Here is a 23,628-nt window from a genome sequence, read left to right on the forward strand (position 1 = left end):
CATAAAGGAAGTGCTTCTAGCTCTAGCGGTATTCCATTTTTTTACAGATTTATCTCGTCTAGCTAATAATTTTTTAAAATATAATCTCTATTTCTTTCAAATTCAATGAAATATACCGAATATTCATATTCAATTAATAATTCAACACTAGTCGGTGAACCAAAAGGACCACAACTGGTTTTTGATGGGTCTTATCAAATAAAAAATTTCTGGAAATTGTAAAAATTGGAAATTTAGTCCCCAAATTTGAGAGAAATTTTTTTATGAGTGAAAATTTTACACCGCATAATCCGTTCATCTATAGGCGGTACCGGAAGGCTTAAAAGTTACGTGAAAAATGCAGAGATCCTTTTTTTCTGGAGCATAAAATTTCCGACAAAAAAAAATGACGCATCGTTCCAATATCCGCACTCTGTGCATGAGCCATGCTCGATTTTACACACGGAAAATTCCCATTTCCGTTCGAAAGCCTCAAGCACTGCTGCTGTTATAAAAATCGATTCCATTAACCGCGCCGCGGTTGATCCTGATTAAGACGATAATTGACAATGGATTACGAACATTTTGGTACAAAATTCGGCAGATTTGCTTACCTCATTACCCCTTCCAATGGCAAAAGAAAATATGGAATAGGAAAAATTGAAAAGTGAGGGAAAATTTTGCGAGGGAAACAGCGAAAAGGTAAAAGTGCGGGGAGCTATAATAAATGCGTTTCATTAAAAGCAACCTAGTGGGTTTCGTGTACGACCTAGCAGTTACAATAATATTATAGCCTCCCGCCTTCCACTGCCGGATGCATAATAAACACAATTTACGGTTAATGCGTGCAAACGTAGACGCTTTCAGCTCCTCGCTAATTCAACTTAGGAAACCAACCCCCTCTTTATCACTTGTGTGTATATACTGTTTTTTTATGTATATGTGTATCTCGCTGGTTCCCAGTCTCTTCCTATCTCTCACTTTCCCCCGAGACCGTTGGAAAAATTGGAGTTAATTGAGACATCGACCATTGGAAGAATTGACAGCCACCATTTTCCACCTGTCTTATTTTACAAAGGCCTCGATGAATTGTGGAAGATGAAGTGTATTTCATTTCCTGAAGAGAAAAATTTTGGCTCCAGTGGGTAAACGGAAGATTACATGGCCGTAATTTTGGTGGGGATTAAGTGCAGATGAGATTTTTCCGTAGTTAGCATTTAGAATGGGAATATGAGAAAATTCATGATTAGAGCGGTTAATTTAGACTTCGTTCCTTCCACGTTGCGCTTCCAATTAAAGATTTTCATATTTTTGGGAATAAAAATGTTTTCATTCTGATGGGTTTTTAAACAAATAGGGGGAATGTCTCCGGGGCTTATAAAGTTAGGAGCCGAGTGTTGACGAGATTAATGTCAATATTTTAATAACTAATTCCCGGAGAAATTTTGACGGCTATCCATACCCCGTTTAACTGGACAAAACAACGTGAACTGAGTGGAACTCATTCAAAAGAGAGCCAACTGCTCTCGTATGTCGCAACATATACACAAAATTCGATGGTGACTCAAAGTTGAAGGGGAATAGAGTAGCTACTGCTTTGAGTACTGTAGTCACTCATGTATAAAGCTAATTACTAACGGGAAATAGTATATTGATGTCTGACTAGGCTTTATTTGGTTTCCCTTGATTACCTCAAATCGATGCAAACTACTAATTGGTTGGATATTGCTAGTTACACTAATAGTATTAAGTCCGAATCGCCATTAGCTGAAGAAACAAACAACCCTTCATTTACAATTTTTCTTAATAACATGGAATTTGCCAAGAAATGTATAAATGTTGAGCCATATTTCCGGAGTCCGATGCTGGGGTGAGTTTAGGGTTACTTTATTTGTAGAATGAAGGACACTCGTAATAAGGATAAATGATCCTTTCCTTCTGGTGCGTCTCACGAAATTCTTTTCTGAACCACCAACTTCGATGATTGACGAGGGTTAACGAAAACTAGAGAAGAATACGTCGGGGAGGGAAGATAATTGATGAAAATATGTTCCTAAATATTAGATGTGATGATACTCTTTGGCTAATTGCGTACGTTACAGTTCAAATTACATTTTATACAGAATTATGATTTTTTCGTATTCTTTGCTTATACATGAATGTCCTTTTTTGATTTTTTTTACACTTTGATGTTCATTTATGAGTGACGAATGAATAAATGTAGAGTTGAGTACCACTTGGACTCGAGAGGTCCTTTACATTCGTCTGCACGTATGTATTTACCGTTGCGAGGACCCACAAAATGGTCGATGTAATGGTAGAGGTAAAAATATTCCGATTCAAAGCACAATGCATGCAAAATTTTTGAGTTTAAAATTAATGAAAGATTGAAAGGGAAGAGGTCCAGAATTTTTGAAATTATGAAGAAGTACATTCGCAGAAATATTGCTCATTAATTAGGGGATAATTCAGTCATAAGTTCAGATGATTAAGCTCACTGTCAGGCTTATTATCATCACTGGTATTATAATGGAACAATTTCTGATTCAAAGTTGCTTCGAGAAATTCCCAAGACGGGAGAATCTCATCGTCACCAGCAATTTCACTTCTTGAAATTCTACCGTCCGAATTGCTCCACTTCGGTGACTCCTCACGGCTGATCATCTCCTCAGATTTGCACTTGTTGAAATTACCATTACTACTAACACTATCCCACATCGGTGAAGTACCTGAAAATTATTCATTTCAACCATTCCCTTTTGCCTCGGCTCAAATTACCCGAAATTAATTCGATATTCTCGGACTACCCTCGGATAGACGAGGGTATGTAGTACCCTCATGCATACGTACGAATGGTGTCCCAAATTGGTGGTCGACTTCTGCGGAGTCTGCTCCTTCCGATTGAACGCAGAGACGACGTCCAGGAAAGCCCTGAATTTGTGTCCCAAGGGTTTGAGGTATTCCTGGTACACAGCCCGCGTGATAGAATGTCGTGCATTTCCAGTATTTCTTTTTGTAATTGTTTCTGGTGCTCTGTGATTATACTCTGGTGTCGGGGACATGCGGGCTTTGAGGGTGGTTCCATCAGGTAGCTTTCTGACCTGAGACCGGTGTATAAAAAAAATTATTGTCATTGATAATCCACTTCCAACTGATCTTTTTCGTATAATAATGGAACAACTAAAGCAAGGGGATCAAAAATGTCCTTTTAAAGAGTTCAAATCACTAGATTGACCGAGGATCCACCAATGGGAGCTTGAATTTTATTTTTGACAGCTCAAAGTCAGCAAAATGCGGGTATACAAATCCCGTCTGTCTTTCCGTCCAGAATTCATGGAGATACGGAAACTGCGAGAGGTAAATTGATGGTGGTCAGCCAACGCCATTAACTAAGTACATTTATAACCCATCTAAATTCCACACCAAAGGTCAGTCTATCTCGTCTCCGTACCATCACCAACTCGTCAGTACCCAAAGCCATTATTTCCTAGTAATCGAGACAAAAATCAATGATATTATGGCTCGTCAATCTGACAACATAGAATCTCATCTCAGGAATAAATTGAACGAAAAAAAATCGTGAAAGATGAGAGTAAAAATCACTCAAAGAACCGACGTTATGAAAATCAAAGAGCCTAGCAGCAAGGAGTTATTACGATCTGCATCAAAGAGAACCTGAAGAGTGATTATCGTTCCATCGAGCACACGTATGTCTACACAGGGTGCGAGGGTTATTTACCAAGTACTGGATTAGGTTAATATACTGTTTTAACACAAGGGAGACGGAAAATACCGTGGGAGAATCAGGTAATTGAAAAACAGAGTGTACTAAAAATAGGTAAAAATGCGAATAACGTTGAAGAGCAAATAGGATGAAATAGAAGGACAGAAAGGGTGAATGGAGGAACTAGAGGGATCTGAACCCACTCGTGTACTCAGCATGATTGCATTGGACTGGTTCGCGACCGGAGCCATCAATTAAAAACATTTTTTTTTTCATCCCCACACTCGTACATACAGAGATATATAATATACTCAACAAGGCCGGAAGGGGTGAAAGCCCTCCTGACCCCTTCCGTGTTACATTTCCAATTTCACTCGTACAACGCTTTGGATTCATTAATAGATAATCACGGGGGATTCTGAATAGTTCAGAATCTCAGGGACGGCAGTTACCGATTTTATCAATAAAATTGAGAATTGGAAGCGAGAGGAGACATAGAGAGACGTGGGATGAAACCGAGAGAGTTTCCATTTCAATTCACCAACGGGCATCACTGACTCGTAGCCGATATGTAATCTCGAAATATTCTCGGAGGGCTGAATTGCCCTTTTCCCGTTCACCTCCGGGGATTAGATGAGGTGTTACATCCCGTCCTACATCTCTCCATTCTCCACTGATTTCCCTGATATTCCAAAAATTGAGAGCAATCACGTCCACTTACGTGAAATTCAATGGTATGGGCAGTAAAATATTATTGCAAATTATTTTTTTTTCAAAAATATTACAGTTATGCAGCGCAGAACACACATACCATGAAGAAATATGTCATGAAACGAGACACGCTGATTTTTTTAAAGGAAAAAATTCAATCCATCAAACGAGTTTCGCTCGAATGGGATTGACTTTTTTTTACTCTCACTCGCATAATAGGATTCCTGGATTTTTAAAAGTCCGTTGAAAAAAGTAAAGTCCGCTCTCATCTATTTTTCATTCAACTACCATTCTACATGCCATAGTATTTTTACGTTTCAGGTTTATAGTGGAACATTTACGAAACATGTCGCTGTCAGGAGTTCAATCAAGGGGTAAAATTGAATGTGGAAGAGGGATCGACAGAGGGATAAACATAAAAGACCCCTGTCAGTTACCCAGAGACAGCTCATTGTCACAATACAGGACAGTTCATTTTCATGCTCATCAAAGAATATTCAAAAAAAAAATGTGTCAAATTTTCGTGGGGAACTGTTTGGCACAGTTTGAACTTTTAAATATTTAAACGGTAAATTTGAAATTTGAAATGAATTACCTTGGCGTATACGTTTGCTTCAGGGTGCCTGGGGCGCTGAGGTCTGGACAGCTGGTTCTTCGCAGACGTCGAGACGCTTCTCTTGATACCCTTTGAACTGCATCCAACATTGCTATTCGTTCCTCGCGGGGTAATACTGCTGCAGCCTCCTGGAGTATCTGCTCGAGGGTGAGTTTAAATTCATTTTATTATACCAAAATTATTATAGCCTTAATAATCATTCAAACTGAATACATAAATGTCAAACAAATTCAATTAAACGCATATTTAAAAATGGAATAATTTTTTAAGAGTTCCATCCATACTGAACAAGGGATGATTTATTCCCAATAAAATTCATACTTATTTTTTAAAAATTAATAAATTGTCTGAATAAAAATAAAAAAATAGTGAAACTTATAACAATACCTAGTAGGGGATTTTAATCCTCTTGCTCTCTGTGACATAAATTAAAACCATAAAGGGTACATAATGACAAAAAGGTCTACAGCCATTGTCCTTTGTTGTATCATCAAATGGACTTATAAGAATGTCGAATAAGGGATTTTGACCCTCTTGAATACTCTAACTCATGTGGCCCCTGAACCCCTGATGTACCCTTATCAGCTAAAAGCCTCTGAAGTATTCAGAAGAGAACTTCCTTCCTCCTAGATTCGACGAATCAGTGCAATGGCCGAAGTCACATGACTCGCTACCCCCGCACCTCTCACAGGGGTAAACAAGATTGAGCTTCTCGTTTTTGCATGAATTTCTCGTTAGAGAACTTTTAATCGGCACACTTTGAATAACTTCTGATCTTCAATCAAATCATCAAAATAAAATTCCCGTGAGGGCGTCACGGGCACTCGCACACTCAAAGAGGGGGAAAATTCTCCTGTTAACTCGGGAATAATGGCCGTAAGAACAAATTCGCTAATCATTTTAAGTATTCCTCCTATTCTCTGCTAGATATATGCTGTGAAGTACTGCATTCACATTCATTGGGGAAATTTATTTAAATTGTATTCGCGAAACTAACGCCCCTCGGCGTGAGCAGAGCATTGGAATTCAATACGCGACAATTTCGCGTGTACGTGTGTACAAATATTTCAACTACTTGTTCAGAAAAAAAATAGTTTCACATCTGCAATATGAAAATCACATATATGTCCTATTTTTTGCATAACTCATCATGTAGCTGTCTGATCTTTAATTGTCGTAAATCTACTGGATCTTGATCACTGCAGGTACGATCAGGATATCAAGTGAACGGAAGAAAAAAATTCACCAGCTTTTCCCGTCCAATTCACGCATTTTGTCCCGGATGTTGATTCCTTTTTTGACCCAAAGTGAACCCAGAAACGAATGAAACAACCATGCCACCCCAATTTTTTCGATTCGTTTCAGCACTTTTTATTCCCTTTCTGTGTCATTTCTATCACGAGAGCCCGGCTAACAAAAATAACATTGGTTTCAGCGACTAGAAATTTCTCTCCCAAAAATCGAAGCCGAGCTCTTCCCAAAGGACATTAAGCGATGCTTTCCAAAGCTCCAAACCGGAAATTGGCTGAAATAGTGGTTGAGCCCTCCAAAAGAAATCCCCGATGCATTGCGAAACCTAGTGCATAACCCAGTGAGTCAAGAGACATGGTACGCTGCACTAACTATTACTCCAGAGTTTGGAATAAAATGAGAATATTGGGGGAGTGTGGGGGGGGGGCACTGGCGGCTTTATTCCTTAATGCCGGAGGGAGGCAAGTCAGTTTGATTATTCCACCGGGAGTCGCACATCAGAAAGCACTACCGTTTAACCAGTCACGTGGAGGGCCAATGGTGCTCCTGGGACTAAGCGTACATTTGTGTGTGTGTGTACATCAGTGGATAGGAATGACATAATACTCCAACCAGCGCTGGTGATCTCATGAAGACTAGTGCTTGCGCCGAAATTTTTCTTCCTATTTTTTTTTTCATGAAATGTGACGTCATAAAAAAATCTTGAGGATAATCTGATAATAACGCACGAGGAATTGCTCCTGATTTGAATGATAATCTCATAGTGTCGGTCCTCTGGTATTTTTTTGTGACTCCATCCACGGTCTCGCGTGTCCGATTTTCACTTCCACCTCAGCATCTCTGCAGGTGTTATCATCATTGCCACCAGAAGTGAAGATACGGTTTCTCCTCTCCCCACTTGGCATTATACCTCACTGTCCATGAATGCCAAGCACGTGGCCGTCTAAACTCTAAACTACCAGCTGCGCTGAATGTAATTGCAATTCTCAAGTTTTAGCCAAGCTCGTTTTTACCTCCATAAAAAACTGGGAAAGAGGTTTACGGTACTCAGTGACCCAGTGGGAACGCAGTGTCGGTGTCGAGAGGACTTTATCGTGAGACTGGCAGGGTCCGAATCCTTAAATAAGTTACTTCCCACGTCTTTATCTCGGATTTTCATCTGAGCATATTCTTCAAGGTATCACCCTCCTCCATCCTCATATATTATGCTTCACCCAAGTGAGAATTCCTCTACGTGATCTTGCGGGAGTAAAAAAATGGCTAGTGGAGAAAGGTCTCTCTTACATTCCCTCCTAGACTTTTCTCTTACCCCTCGACAACACATGCTCGTGGGAATTGTTCTTTAAATAAGACTCGTCCAGCATCAAGACACCAAAATCAAATTCCAATCTCGAATGAAAGTGACTCATTTTATTCCACCACTTTATATTTCCTCCATTTTTCCACGAACGGAATCAGAATATCCCCAACTTTACCTCCAGTATTTCAATCCCTGTTCGCGTCTAATGATATACGTGGATCATGCATCAGAATTCGATGACAGATATCGATGTTGAGCACACGATATTTGCCGTGACCAAAAGGGGATCTCAGCTATCGTTTCGTAAGAGGATCGAGCCCTCTTTTTTCCACACTAATATATCAAACCCCTGTAATACGAGGACTCCCTCCGCTTCTCTTCGTCGAGTCCTTCATCCCCTAGTTTTTATCGCCAAAACATATACGCAAAATAAAATGTCAAGCCCGTCATTTATGATGCCCTGAAAACTCGTATTTTTCGCTATAACACCACAAGCTGTCCACCGGTACTCCTTCAGCCTTTGCGAATACATTGAAAAGTTGCACGGTCATGTGTGTAGAGTGTAGTGAAAAAAGAATCACTGGTTCTATATGGGAATGGGGGGATATATATAAACGATATACAAGGTATACGCGAGAAAACGAGGAAACTCCGGGAACCGTTAAAATGTTCAAGCTTTTCTACTTTTCAACTAGCCACCCTCACCTCTCTCTCCTTCCTATACTCTTGTGCTCCACCTATACACCCCATTTTCTTCAAGTTTATCCGATTGTGCGAGATATTATTTTTTTTACTGTCGACAAGTACGAGCAACGGAAAACGTAAAAATCAACAATCGGAATGGAATTTTAGTTCACTCCACTGACGTCATGTCAAAGTACGTCAATTTTCATTTTCCTCAGTGGATATGACCCCCCATCCCTTCCCAAGTCCATTGTTTTGTTTGTCAGTCAAATCACTTTATTGAAGAGGGGCGAGGGACACTTTAGTCTGATATAAATGATGTTCGATATGCCCAACGCCAATAAACTTGTCCCCTTGTGCTCGTAGATTAGTAGGTGGGCAAGTTTAGCCTGCGACCTAAAGTACCTCGTTTCTTCGCACCGGTAATTCCGCAAACGAGGAAACTTGTTCAAAATCCTTTTGCAAAATACAACCGCCCAGTATTTCACTTGTATTTCCAACTATCCCGAGGGCACTGAGTAGGGTTTTGTAAGCTGCTATGCGCTACAATCCTCTATATGATAATGTCTCAAGTCACAGTCACCGAAATAAATTCGTTGAGTAACTTTCATTTGTTTCAAGTCTGAGATTAATTCAATCATGGAACCTCTCTGATGGTATACTCCCCACAAACTTCGTGAATATTGAGATGAAATCAGAGCTCAACTCATTAAAAAAGTTTGTCAATGAGGGAACTCGAAAAGTAGAAGCTGCTAGGGGAGAACCTGCATTTGAGAGATTAATTTTTTCTTGGAAAAGAAAATTTATTTACAGGTTTCATTTCAAAGAAATTAACATTCTTGATAAATGATAAGCTAGAATAACAATGTTGTACAGAAAATTGCTATACGAAGAGGAAAAAACAATTGTTGATGGACGTTTTCGGGAAGCAAGTAGATAAATACACGCTATAGTCAGCCCTCGCCTTCCACTTTGAATAAGTGTCGGGCTTCACTCACAACAATTGTTCTGATGCATTGACTTTCCTTTGAATCATTGGCTTTAGCAAAAATGTAGTTACTTTTAATTAAAAACAAATTACTTATCTACTCGAAGAACCTAAAATTCATCAGCCATTTCACATTGGAACAGCTCTTCAAGAACCCACCAATATAAATGTGCTCGTGAGATTTTCCCATCAACCACTAGACCCTTTCAGGGGTCAGTTCGCATTTGCTTGGAAAGTACATAAACGCCACAAATTAATCTCTGGAATATGAGTTTAATTAGACCTTGTGACGTAGCAAATAACTGCAAACACCATAGTCCTCGCGTATGCACTTTCTCTCCTTCTACCCACCCTTCATTTCCAGCATCTCTTTACTCTGTGTCAAGCTTTAAGTTGTTATAAATGCAGTTGAACCCCCGATGTTTAACCACCTCTCGAGAGTTCATCGCGAATGAATATGAAGTTGTAGTAATTCGGGTAGGAAATAGATGGATAAATTCACTGTTGGGATAAAACTGAAAACGAATTATTTCAAATTTTGGTTCAACTCACTCGAAATTTGTTCAGTGACACGAGCGCTGGTATAAGACCCCCGGGACCTCGTTGTCTACCTTTTCTGCGGTGCATTGATACTATGTGTGTTAACGGACTTGAATTACGAAGCTCTATGTGACGAGCGTACCCTGAAACAGAATGATAATTCATTTATATTTGCTTTTATGCTCGTATGAAATTCACAGTATAATTAGCGGGTTTATGCACTGCTCGAAAATTAATTCATCTCGTTACTTTGTTGTGCAATCAATTGTGGTATTATAATATAATCTCATCTGTGTGAGAATTTCTCCACAAATTATGTCCTCCCAATAGGATAATTGGCTCTCGGAGCGAAGATTGACAAATAGTAAGATTGACTTTCTATTTTCTGTTGATTAATCCTCCATTACAACGTAAATACATACTCAACAATTACACAATGCCAACAGGAGAGTAGAGGAGTGTTTTTTCAACGTGCACTTCCTTCAATGAGCCAACTTAATCATAATTACCCCAGTGCCCTCTTTTTCCCAACTGCGACGGAATAAAAGTGCGAAAAAACTCATTCCTTGAGTGCCATTAACAGGTCGCGCAGGCATACTCAGTGCTGGAAGATTCCTATGACCCGATTCTAATTAATTTCACCGAAACTTCTACCCAAGTTTATCGTTCCAGCTTGGAACTTCGGTTAAGAGCCCGAACCCAAAGAGAAACCGGAAAATTCTCCAATTACCGAGCTGCCCGAGGGTGTGAATTGCACGCGACAAGGTCTTAGAGGTACAGAACTGAAATACGATAGGTAGAAGGATCCCCAAGCCCTTTGAGTAAAAGGTCAAAAGACCATCCTCAGAGATGGTGAGCTCCGGGATTAATCAAAAAGGAAATTCACACCCTGATTCATTATTTATTATCCAATCAATCGAGAAAGAGTTTGTATAAATTCAGCTAATTTATTTACTCAACTGTTTGAAAAAAATTATGTCCCTCCACTTGAGAAAAGCCCACGTTAATGAATTGTGATAATTATTTGGAAAATCCCTGTGAATTTAATCCAGATGCCAGGAATATTTACCTTCATTAACATCATCTTCACCAATTGCTCCACATTCACCGAATCGTTCTCCATTAGTTATCATATTAGTTCTTGCCATAACTGTACGTCTTGCAGCATTTGCCACATTTCTTGCTTTACTCCAAGTGGAATACGCACTCAAGCCCTGATTATTAGTAAATGTAAGGCTGTACTTCAATGCCTTTCCAGGAGGTAGAAATACAAGTTTCAAACCATCTTCAGATCGTTCAATCATCCTAGTTGTACTCTCAGCCCAATACCAACCCTTCGAGATAGACTCCACAATGCCGTTGGCAGGTGATACCTCTTGGGATGTAACAAGCTTACAGAAGAGACCAAGTGAACGCATTTCACTGTTGTATATATCACGACGTTTTCGCCAAGACTCAACGTGCCAAGCATTCTCATGGGATGAATTGAATAGATTGCCAAGGTATGGTCGTAGAATTGGACCAAGTGTCTTTCTCTCATGCTCCATACCTATGTTTTGTTACAGACAAAAGGGACTTGAGTACATCACACTAAATGAACAACATCGACGGATTTATCAATTAAGACAACATTTCATTTACCGAAGTACAACCATCTGAGGAGTACCCTCGCCAGCACGACGTCACTATCAAGATCCATATAAGCTGTATCACGGTCCCTCCGGACGAGGTCGATGAGAATATCCGTGGAACGTTCGAAGTGACTTGGACTACTGTGCTCATGCACTCCTCGTCCACGATCTTTTTTACGCTTCTTGCGATCAGTTATTGCATAAATTTGATCTCTGGCTTGTTTCAGGATTAATATTAATAAGTAGATCAAATTCTCTAGGGAATTTGATTGTGTATCGTGAGCTAGACTGTAGTTGAAGTAGCTGCAATTATTGTAATGATGCTGCAAAGAGATAAATCATTTTTCATTTGATTACTTCTGTGTCGTATATAATTATTTAATAGGTTGTTGAATGGACGAACAGAACGATTGCGGTGAGGAAGGGGTAAAACTCTACGTGACAGACGGATTTAAAAGGTAACAAATATCAATAACCTACTTTAGCTGAGACCGGGTCTCATATTTATTTCGCTTTAACCGGCTATTAATATTTGTTCTTTAATATTCATCTCATAATAATGGTCTCTCAGTATTTATCCCTTGATATTTATAGCTCTTCTCTGTCCTTTGTTATGTGGAAAAAAGTTTATGTTTCACAAGATTGAGGTTGAGCTTGTGATCGAAAATAAAAAAATATCAATTCCACAGATTTTTTTTTATCATCAAAACCCGATAGTCTGCGACGATTTGCCGCTTGGAAAAATAACCTAATTAATCAAATTGTAATTAGTGACGACAGCTAGGGCGTAACAACAGTCCATTTGAGTCAACAAAAAAATTCAAACGTCAAATATCCCATCCGTAGTGTTGGAAGGTCTTTTTATTTCGTTAAATAAAAAATCTAAACTTTCAATTTTATTAATCTCGTGCTTATGTTCATTTTCTTTTCTTTTCTTGCGGCTTCACGAACTCTCTTACGATTAGTGAAAAAGTTCGGTACTTATTGACAAAGTTTCTATGTACAAAATTACAATGTTTTTCATTTGGTAGAAGCAATGGAAGGTCGAAAACCTAATTGGAATTTATTCCAGTAAGAAACATCTTCCAGTATGAAGAAGTGAACTACTGAGGATATTTAGTAGATAGAGAAAACCATAAACTCATTTATACACTTTTGTATCTCCACGAGAAAGAAATATTTATCATTGCACTCGGCTGCTGAAATAAGAGATTCGACTTACGTGTACAGAAAGTTTTCTGACTTTAAGAACTTCTCGAAGAACAAGCCCCAAGTATGCCAACTGCCTTGGACTGTAACCACTAGATCCCCCCATGGTGCCTCTGGGTAATGATGCCATCACACGGCGCCATCTCATAATCAACTCATTCTCAAGTACATCACTGGGTCGCGGCTCCGCCGGGGTCAAGTTCAAGGAGTACTGGTGCACCGCCAGAATATATGCTTCCACCAGTCGAGCGTCAGACACGTACGATTCGTCTGGATGAAGAAGTCCATCTGAAATTTATCAGCTTCTTCACTTCCCGTTGAGAAATAATCGATGAACAAGAAAGAACGAGAAATAGAATTTTAAAAAAGGCAAATCGAATACAGTGGCAGTAAGAGCTTCCAATGAAACGCATTTCGTAACAATAAATTCGTTTATCCCCACAGATCTTTGGCAATAAAATATTCAGGCCAATGGTTTCACCAAAAAAATTATCACTGTTAAGGAAATTGCAATTTCAAGGCATCACCTACGAGGAAAAGTGCACAACAGTGATAATTTCACGTCAGACTTGAACAATTTTACTACTTCACTGCTAAATTTACTATGAGCACCCACAAAGAATTTTCCTAAAAATTATTCATTCATTTTCAACTCTAATTTCATTGAAACTTTACCATTTGGTTACATTCTCAGTTTCCGCATTTTGCTACTTTCGCTTCATGAACATCAGTGAATATATATCTGGGCCACCCCCGATACTCCCTCACTGACTCATCCTATCAGACTATACCACGAACGAGTACCAGGAAAGAGATTCCCATTCATTGAAACATTATGCAGAGATTTCTTTCTTCGTGGGAATGCAATGCAAATACCATCTGGAATCTCTTTCTTCACTGTTAAAGTGTGTAATGCATCTGGAAGTTCAGTTCGTATATATAATGGTGAGTGACTTTCGAATTCAGGATTTTTTTTGTCATCTTTATGCATTCCAAACATTTCTACCCTTAAGAGAGATCGAGTAACTGTGAAATGTGAAATATCTCGCCTGATTTAACTCCCTGAGAAATCAAATGAAAAATTACCCAGCGAATAAGTAATTGGAGCATTAACACTACGACTTTCCTTTCCCTGAAGGGTAGCATAAGGCAAATGACAAAGTTACTCATTCCCTGTTGATCACTAATAGTTCCCTTCGAGATGAGTATCAAACGTATGCCAACCCCTTACTCCCTTTCCTCCCCCAACCACTCAGAAAGTGTTCACGGAACGCTTAAGCCAGTCGGCAAACTCGTAACGAGTTTTCGCTCACAGTCCTGAGCCCTAGGTATACGACGTGATGCATCGGTGTGGAATTGGCTAATTCCGCGTGAATGATTCATTCGAACTATAAAAACCAAAATTAGACGCACTTCAAAAGAACAAACAGAATGTATTTTCTTCTAATACAACACGAAGTCTCTCTTCACCTCTATAAACATTTTAATCCATAGTCCACCTATATTATTTAAACCATTATCAGAGTAAACACAGGATGTTCATTTAATCGAAGAGAAGTGAGCTCTTCGAAGGAAACATTCATGGAATTACGATGGAACATCGCTTCCAGATAAGTCCGTTCGATTTCCAATATTCGCAAATATTATACAGTTTATTTACGGATTTCCCGAGGAACAATTTCCACTGCGTCCGACGGCCAACAACTCAGCGAAATTCATTTCATTGATGACTGAATTAATTAAGTCTCACTTAATTACTAATTAGTAGAGGCACTCGACGAGAGGCATTGAACTGAAACATGTAAAATGGAATAACATTTCCGGAGAGATAAAACATATTATTCTCCGGTAAAGTACGTGCAAGTTGGTGGAGCAAGTGCTCTTTAACAAAACAAACCTTTTGAAGTCAATTATCGATACTGAGTACCAAGTATACTCCATGTTAAAATCACACGCCATGAAAGAACCCTCCACCCCCCTAAGCCCATCAGATTTATGTCTCGAATGTAATGTAATCAAAGGCCAAACTTTGTCAGACGGGCGAAGATAATTTTCGTAAGTCTACATTACGATACATCCCCTGAGACTGTAGATTAGCTCGAAACGCACTGCATGATAAAATTGGTTCTGGTAATGAGTTGAATATCAATTTATATATTTAACTAATTTTCATAATACCCCGATGATATAAATATTACGCCTTATACCTTTAACAATTTAAGCCTCATTGCATAATTCACTTGAATGGAAATAGCCAATTATCTCAGTTCGAAGACACACGAGGAACTTGTAAAAAGTGAAAAAATAAACTCGTCTACTTATTGAAATAATTCCATTTATTTCTTGTATTCGTTTTTCTCTTTTCGCTGAGAGCACGACATTTCATAAGCTACCCAACGCCAGTTGCGATATTGCCCCACCAATATTGCCTCCGCACCGTTGGATACAACCCGTTACCCTTCCACTCTGCAATTCCCAGGCGGAAAAAAGGCAACAATAGAAAGGAGTTCATATATATCTCTTTTATGATAAAAACGATATTATAAAAATTTCTCGAACATTTCAACAGCGTTTTGTATGAAATGTGTCAGTTACCTTTTGCGCACTGGAGCATAACGTTGCAACGTGGATGAAAGTAGCATCGTAGACTCTGACATCTGAGTGCCATGACCAATTCATCGAGTGCGAGGAGTACGTGACGTGCCAGGGTGTCTGGTGACCATGAGCGCAATGGATCTGGACCCGCTCGCTCTAGTGACCACCAGTGAATTGTCTTCATTATGTGACGTGTCACGACCTTTAGAGTTCTCTGGAAAAAGTCGTGAAAAATATTCATGTGGAATATGACGAGCAACGGTACAACTAAAAATCCCGGAATCGTTGTTAAAATTAATTCTGATAGTTCAAGCACTAGGGAAGAGGTCATGTATGCATATTATTTTTTTTACCAGTCCGTATTCATTTATTCTTTCGACTCCAACCAAATTATTGCTTGTTTCTATTCAACTCGTATAAAAACCTGGAACGAAGAAAACAGGGAAAAATTGTTCGGCCAATCCTTTCTCTATTTTTAAATCTATTATTCATGCTCGCAAAGGAGTAGCCCCTCCGTTACCCAAAAAGACCCTGAAATTCAATCTACAAGTTTCTCACATTTCTCCAGAGACGAAGTGTTACCTCTCCATTCAACATTCATAAGTGGATACCCTCTCGGCTTTCTCCTATCACCTCCTTCCTGAATAACAACTGAAAAGAGGGAAGAAAAGCTTACACTTAAGTGGAATGGGAAATCATTGTTTATTCGCCATCCAATAAGACGAAACAACTTTTCCTACTAGGTTTTGTGCCTTGAAAGTGAGAAATCCAAAATCGATTCCAACTTTTCTCATTACGCACGTAGTACTTCTGTTGTACATCCCAAAGTTTTCCATGTAATGCTTGTCCCACAATTGAAACCAATTCCGAAGGGCAAAAATTGAAACAACAAAAATAATCCAAAACGTTGAATACAAATAGACCGCTTGTCTTTTACAAGTTGAAAAATTTGATAATTTTCCAACCAACATCCAAAAATAATTCCAAAGATCTTCATTCTTCTTTTCTCCTTCATCTACACATACTATAGCTATATGGAACGCCCCTTGAGGTCTCAAGGGAATGAATTACTTCCCCTTATGAGTGGGAAACAAGACATGGCGATATGAAACTAGAACAAAAACCACACAAAAAAAAACAATGTTAACGTCAAAGGAGAACGATAGCCTGTGTATTTCAGAATAAAAGGATAACTAAGGGGGAGAAAATAACGAAAATAAACACAACATCAAAGAGTACTAATATCTTGGGCACAGGATAACCATTACTCAAAGGAGCAGCCCCATTTTTTTCCCCAAGACACATCTTTCTAGTCATTTACCTATATTTTTCCCTCTTCTCTATCATCATCGCTTCTAAATCCTCTGTTTAAAAAAGCCGCATAACATTCTTATAAAAATCATGTACAAAAAAGCCCTGGTGAATAAAAATTACTGAAAATATATTTACCCTACCTTCAACTTCATCGGTACATTCACCGATATTCTACCCCTGAGCTGATCCAGGACGTACATGAGCACGCATTCCGTCATTGCTGGTACACTCTCCTCCGAGTAATGCTGATTCATGATGGTCTCAGTAGCTGGCACATGTATGCGCCACAGTGTCGATCTATCCTCACATCTAGCACCAGGATATGGTCCCACTGCGACAGCATACATTCCCTGGAAAGGGAAAAAAAAATTATGGGACGTTAATAGAGGAAATGCACGGGTTTCAACCAGGGACTGATATCTGTAGATTATTTCCAGATAACCGGGACGCTTGGGATAATGCAACAGTGCTGTTGGCATAATGCTGTCTAGCATAATAAGATCACATTAAGACGGGTCGGCGGAGAGTTGGGAAATTTCCGCGGAATAAAAATTGACGCGAGGGCCTTTACGAGAACCTTTTTGCGGCTGAGTGCTCGGCGAAAGAAGCCGCCTCTCCTCCTCTTCCTTTTATTTTCCTTACTCATTGAATATTTCCCTTTTCGCTTTTATAAAATAGCGCGAAAACAAAAGAGAAGAAATGAACGTAAAAGGAGAAAAAATTTCATTTCCCAGGCGTTTCAGTACGACATGTTTATGGGTACTACACAAGTTCTTAGAGAAATGGAGGTGTCAGACACCCCGATAAAGTGACAAATGCATTTTACATTAAATTAGATTTTTAGAGCAGCGAGAAAACTTTGAAATTAAATTTTAGTATACAAGCCAAAAATTCATTCGTATTATTTGCGAATACTGACTGCCAATGAAATTGTTGGAGATGAAAAATAAGAAAAACATTAATGACATAAGTAGTAATGGACGCTATCTGTCAGACTCGCCCCCACGTCGACGTGTTCGTAGCATTTTTTCTCGAGAACTTCTTCCCATAAGATATCGTGCAGCTCACACAACATGTCCTGAACTCCAATCTAAACATTAATGTCCTCAAACAGAGGAACTCAAGTCAAGGGGTAGCGCATCGAAATGGGATGGAGGTCAAGCAGCCAGAGAGCTGATTAGCTGTGCCACACTGACGGACTAATTAAATAATCCAAATTCCCCATGTTCTACCAGTCCATTCCCCTCTCCCAGTTGCAAATTGTTTACTTGGAAACTACTCCACTGTTGTTAGCACAGACGAACACACGCACACACACATACGGAGAAATACAATAGACATTGAATCACTCTATACTTACGCTTTGTGCTGCATTATAGTGGAGAAGTGCGTCGCAATGGTGTAGTGGTACTCGACGGGGATAATCGGCGTGTATTGACCAGGTCGGAACACCAATACCAATCAAAAGCCTGACTTCCACCTCAATAAATTTGTGGCTCCTCAGACCAATACGCAAAAGTATACCACTGCTGTCCTCCACCAGGGCCACACGATGATCTCGGGGTTCCATTGGTATTTTTTCTGATGTAGCTGGTTTGAGGGGGAGGAAAAATGTGGGGGAGTGAAGAAAATTTCCATGAGAAAGGCGGCCCGATACAATAGCAAAAAATATAATGAAAAATAAATTGAGAAAGGAAAAAGGGCGGACGGCTATTGCATCCGGAGAGTGAGATAGTATTTTTTAAATTTAGTATATAAATAACTATTTAAACTGAAATTACATCGTCTCCTTTGTCCCACCAAAAATACGAGGAGCAAAAATTTCTCCCGAAAATTTCAATGTCGTCATTCACAATCTTTACCCTCGTTTTCAGTGGACAAGAGGAATAACAAAAAAAACGATTCTCCCGGTATTGCAAGATAAGACTACACGAATTATTTATGGTCTCCTGGTTTCACGAGAATTGTGATGTTCTCATCGCAATTGTACAAAGAATAAAATCAAGAATATTAAATATTCTTCGTTTGCTCTTTATAGAGACCATTCCTTTGATTTACTCGGGGCTGCTCAGGGATTTCAAGAATGTTTTTCTACTTTTTTTCTTCATTCTCCCTTACGGGGCCAGCGCGTAGACACTGTATATTTTTCACTTCTTTCTTTTGCCCAGCCAACCTCCACCCCCATCCTCACGGGCTCGTTTGCGTCGTAATTTTAAATCTCCGCCAGTTATAATTAAGTAACTCCACTCGACCGTACATTCTAATTTATAGGACATGGGGTATATTGAATTACTTAGGTGACTTAGCATTTTCTACGACGATCGCTTAATATGATATATTACAGTAGAGAATGGGGAAAAGAAAATTGTGAGATGTAAGACTAGGGATAAAAGGGAGACATGGAGTGATTATGGACAGTGGGAGCGTAATATCGAGCAAAACTCGTATTGTTTCTAAACTTCTCGCGGTAAATCGCCGCGATTGTAAATAACAATTAATCATGATTACCTGGCCCGTAGAAAATCCTGCAGTGGTCTGGCTGTTTGAGGATTTTATCCAAAGCTTCAGCATCAATTATCTGCCCAGGACATTGACAAATACGCTCGTCTGCTCCATCCATTGAATCTCAATCAAACCATTGCCAGTTGATTAAATCAATCGAATAATTGGAACAATTTTTTTGTGTAGAAAAAGTCTAGTCAAATCTTATCTTCTGGGGCTGATGAAGGTTGGGAAGATAGAACCGAAGAAAGTGGATTTATCGATAAATATTTGGGGCAAAGAAGGAAAGAGCGATAATAAATGGGAATGATTTTTTGTAATGGCAACGTATCAAGGAATAACCGAGAGCATTTGTTCTCGTTACAGTCACTACACTGGGTACAAGTATAACGAGGGTGTACTATATCCGTCGTGATCACGTCACGTTGAAAAGTGCACGGGAGTTGATAGCAGTTTCAAAATTATTCATGACATTTTTGATTCTCAGTTTGGAAGACGAAATCATTAGACCTTCAGGAAAATTAGATATTTCGTCATTTTTATTTGCTCCACATGATGCAAATAAAATTGAACTTGAAATCCCAATCGATCACTCATTGTAATCCTCACAATATATAGCCACGTATTGACTTAAGCTCGAACTTAAAACTTGTTTACCTTGTTTTGTAGCAGCTGCTAATAGATTCAGTAGTTTGGCTTTTACCAGATCCCTCCTCAATCTACCATCGGGTCCGAGGAACTCGGCCCAATGTTCAATATCAGCACCACGCAAACCGAGTCTAGCAAATCCTGGGGATGTTGAATCTTCCTCGACATATACAGCCGCACACATCATATCTGGATCAGCCGTCGGAGTCGAGAGGGCATCGATGCGTAATAAGTACTCAAACTTTAGTTGCTAAAAAATATATAAATCCGATATCTCTTCTTATGTGGCTTGGAAAGTTATGGGGATAACGTTGAGATGCGAGATTGGAAGTTACCTTGATCCGGTGACGCTCATTTAGGGAAATGAGGAACATGGAGGAGAATCGAGAATCCAGATTGCTCACTCCTGCAATCAGTCGTTGCACCAATCTCTCAATTGTTGATTCAATCTCTTCGATATCTGGGAGCGGAAATAAAAAAATATTTTATGATTATTTGGACGGGGTGATTTTTATGCAGGGGAACGGAATCGCCGGCACCTGCGGTTCATTTTTTTTTGCCAACAAAGTAAATCGTAGCGGAAAATTGGATTTTTTTTTGAGAGAGAAAAAAAAAGTTTTTTTTCGCGTCTCAGGGCTTTGGTGGCATCCAGGGGAGTTTGAAAAACGTGGAAAAGTCACCCTTGCTATACACCCCTTGACGTTCTATGGATCTTCGAAAAAATCCGTTCAACCCTTCCAACTGGTCTTTCGTAAAGTTGAGCTTCGTTGTCATGAGCCTTAAGCCACCAGTCTTGCAGGGCACAGCACTAGTTGTACAGCCCATGCTGTCCTACATTCGGTCCGACCTCAGTTGAATATCTGAGAACAAATGCGGAAACATCCTGAGAAACTGAATGTTTTATTCCTCTCAGTGAAGAGTGCAATCATCATTACTGACATCAAAGCACTCTATAAAACTCATTAAGAATTTATTCGCCAAAGGAATAAGACCAATGTCTCCCTCTTTTCTGCAAACACCTCCTCCACTTCATGTTCTTTGCATTACAGCAAATATGTTGACGGATTTAACTACACAAAAGTGCTTGAGTACGTTTATTATTGATTATTTGTCTACGCGACTATGTCAACCCACACAAAGTAATAATATAACAATACTGGAAATTAAAATTTACGGGTTTACATAGGATTTTTAAAGTTAAATGAAAAATAACGACGAGGCGAATGGAATAATAACAAAGACGGAATCAGGATACGATGGAGTCCATAAGAAAAATTACTGCGAAACGGTATCGTAGAAAGTTATAGCTCAGAAGCTGAAATTTTATTTCTCACCAGTAAAATTTAGGAGTTTAATCCCGACATTTGAGTATTGCGATAAAAAAAATTTCCTTTATCCTCTATTGAATTAAAAAAGTCAACTTCAAAAATTTCTTACACAACCCAACAAAAAATGAGAAATTATAGAGATTTCACGGAATGCGTTCCTCTCACATTTAATGCGTTAGTTGTTAATTCTTATTTGAATTCGCCGTCCCTCTCTGTTCTAAATAAATGATTTTTGCCTATGGGCACATCGACAAATAACACGGTCATGAATTCCCATTGCAATTTTTGGCTCGATACCAAATCTATGGATGTACAAACAAGTCTAAATGTTTGACTAAGTGATTGAAAAATTTCTACCATCAAAATGAATTAATTTACCAATTAAAAAAATCTCGCAAACTCAACTGAAAATAAAATACGCGATATAACAATTCAATATCACGGTTAAATTATTCTCATTGTGTTACAGAGTCAGCAAAAATTTTTACCCATTCGAGATGCACTTCTGCATCGACAACTTGTCGATTTATGTAACCAATTTAGCAAATAAATCCCGCGTTACGCAATTTAAATTTGTACTCATCTATCAGTGCATAATTGATACGACTATTTTGAACACCAGAGAGTGACAACAGTTTATCACGGCTCATTAGGCGGAGTAGGAAAGGATAGGATCAATGACATAACTCTGCGTTGTAATCCTACATTTAGGGGATGTTTTTTTTTCACTATTTTTTAAGGGGTGAATCTCATGGAGATCACAGTGTTACACAGACGCATAGATTGCATGAAGCACCCGGTAATCCCCGGACGCTTTGGCTTCCTAATGATACGTTTTTTCACTGCTATTTGTCCAACCTTTAGCTTTTCGTATTACCAGGCCATCTAATAAAGATACCCTCATTATTCCATTATCCCACTTTCATTTCATTTCATTACCGTCATTACGTCGTTCACAATCGCTGAAATAATTATTAATGAGATCATAATGCAGTATTGAATATCGAGTGTCTCAATTGATTTTTTTGGGAGCTACCCACTCCTGGAAAATTCCTGGGCCTCTCGGGAAAATGTCCGCGAAGGGTCCGATAAATATCCAAACTTTCGTTCTGTCCAAAGATAAACTGCCGCGAGTTTATCTACCATATTTTCAGTACCAAATGCCTTCCGGTAAATTCACCCACCCCGAGGCGACTATCCTTCAGTGCTTACCTTCAACATGTTTCTCTATTTTTTTTTTCTTCCCCTTTCGTTCCCCTTTTTTTTCAACTTTTTCAGGGCTTTCCCATTGTTCCGTATCTAAAGGACATAAATTATTACCCGAGTCTCGATCTTTTCACGTTGATATGCGCACTTTGGTATTCTCAAGATTCTGCGGGGACAAAAGTAAATCAATCTCCTCAGGACTTAATGCCCACCACCCCAGCATCCAATGTCTCTCCCACCTATTTCGAGTTTAATCACAATGCGATGCAGTACTCCTATGCACATCGTGGAAAAGCAGACGTTTTGCTACCCAACCAAAACCCCAACGAATCCCGGAATTTCATGGGAATGCGGAGGAACCACATCCTCAGAAAATTCCGTGAATACGTTTCCGTCACTATGGGTGCCTCTCCTGTGTTTCTGACGGCAAACACACTGGCGCCATTGTTTCATTCGAGGGTTTTTACACGACAGTCGATCCGTTTTCTGTTTGTCCCTATTGTTTTGCTCTTGGGATGATTTTTTGTGTTTGTCTCATTGTCTCACCCCCTTTGATTTTATTCTGCAAATGTGGCAAAGTCCGCAGACAGGTTCATTTGAGTTTTTGTCGCTGGTACGTGGTGAGAAATTTGCAATAAAAATTGGCCAATGTGTTAATTGTCATGAAAAAATTTTGGGTAGACTAGTCTATCCAATTCTATTTATGGATAACACTCACATTTTGGAAATTCCCAATTCCCTTTGTATTTCACTGGATAAAAAAAATCAATTATGTAAATCACCAGTGGAAAAGACAATTCACATCGAATGCTCTTTCCGTTATTATTTACACAAATATCCGGACAATGTACACACGAAATAATGGAGAATTGATTACGGCGCGAAAATATGAGTTGATGGAAAATACATTCATTGATGAACAAGGGATTTTCTGCAAACAGATAGAATCCACTTTTAATTAATCCACTAATGGTTTAACCTTTCAACAAACAGTTGAACATCTATTGAACTCGAGTATTCTGAGGAGGAATTGTGTCTCACGGTGGCAGAAACACGATGTACACTGAATCCGTTGAATTTCGTTGAGCATAACTGGAGTAATTTTCAACGTGTTTCACAACTGTGTATTTATTGTCCACAGAGTATTATTGATTTTGTACACGTTGAATGTCTAAAATTCATCCGTTCATTGTGTAACAATGCATCCACGGTTACCGGTCACAATCACATCCGATTTCGATTGTTGTCGAGTAACTTCCGGTTATATGGGCGCACCCCGTGACACCAAACACTCGAGGCTAACGCGTTAGAAGTCATTGAGGTGTTTTCGGTATATTCTGGCGGATATTTCCACTTTGATATTTTGTCCGTGAAGAGTTATGCTTTGTTCTCAGTAGTTGTG

At 39.1% G+C, this 23,628-nt stretch overlaps 2 protein-coding genes across 5 annotated transcripts in view; one reads left to right on the forward strand and one right to left on the reverse strand.

The window, feature by feature from the left end:
- The window catches only part of LOC135161438 (uncharacterized), a 72,358-nt gene extending 60,578 nt beyond the window's left edge, over nt 1–11,780 (forward strand). The window contains exons 5-7 of one of the 4 annotated variants that reach the window (XM_064119003.1): nt 5,033–5,177; nt 6,466–6,638; nt 11,052–11,295. The gene's annotated coding sequence lies outside the window, so the exon portion shown is untranslated. Of the gene's footprint in view, nt 1–5,032; nt 5,178–6,465; nt 6,639–11,051; nt 11,296–11,358 lie in introns of those variants that run through there. The other 3 variants (XM_064119005.1, XM_064119002.1, XM_064119004.1) reach the window with 3 other exon arrangements.
- On the reverse strand, nt 2,028–23,283 carry LOC135161436 (uncharacterized). Its single transcript, XM_064118999.1, has 15 exons — nt 22,945–23,283; nt 20,373–20,552; nt 20,028–20,152; nt 19,702–19,942; nt 19,051–19,167; nt 17,903–18,132; nt 16,683–16,892; nt 15,229–15,442; nt 12,647–12,921; nt 11,435–11,747; nt 10,863–11,342; nt 9,806–9,936; nt 5,010–5,167; nt 2,830–3,080; nt 2,028–2,708 (listed from the first exon to the last, which is right to left on the reverse strand). Exons 2-15 carry the CDS (start codon nt 20,515–20,517, stop codon nt 2,452–2,454), a joined length of 3,147 nt encoding a protein of 1,048 aa, XP_063975069.1. The 5' UTR covers nt 20,518–20,552; nt 22,945–23,283; the 3' UTR covers nt 2,028–2,451.
- Nucleotides 23,284–23,628: the final 345 nt, after the last annotated feature.

The sequence above is a fragment of the Diachasmimorpha longicaudata genome, chromosome 4, assembly GCF_034640455.1.
Source record: "Diachasmimorpha longicaudata isolate KC_UGA_2023 chromosome 4, iyDiaLong2, whole genome shotgun sequence".
Taxonomy (NCBI): Eukaryota; Metazoa; Arthropoda; class Insecta; order Hymenoptera; family Braconidae; genus Diachasmimorpha; species Diachasmimorpha longicaudata.

Excerpts from the sequence above, each read along its gene's own strand:
- LOC135161436 (XM_064118999.1), bottom strand. The coding sequence starts at position 20,517 with ATGGGCTGTACAACTAGTGCTGTGCCCTGCAAGACTGGTGGCTTAAGG. Across the intron at positions 19,168-19,701 it reads AGCAGCTGCTACAAAACAAG|ATTCAATGGATGGAGCAGAC; the intron begins GTAAACAAGTTT and ends GGTTTGATTGAG. Across the intron at positions 11,343-11,434 it reads CCTCAGATGGTTGTACTTCG|GTATGGAGCATGAGAGAAAG; the intron begins GTAAATGAAATG and ends AACAAAACATAG.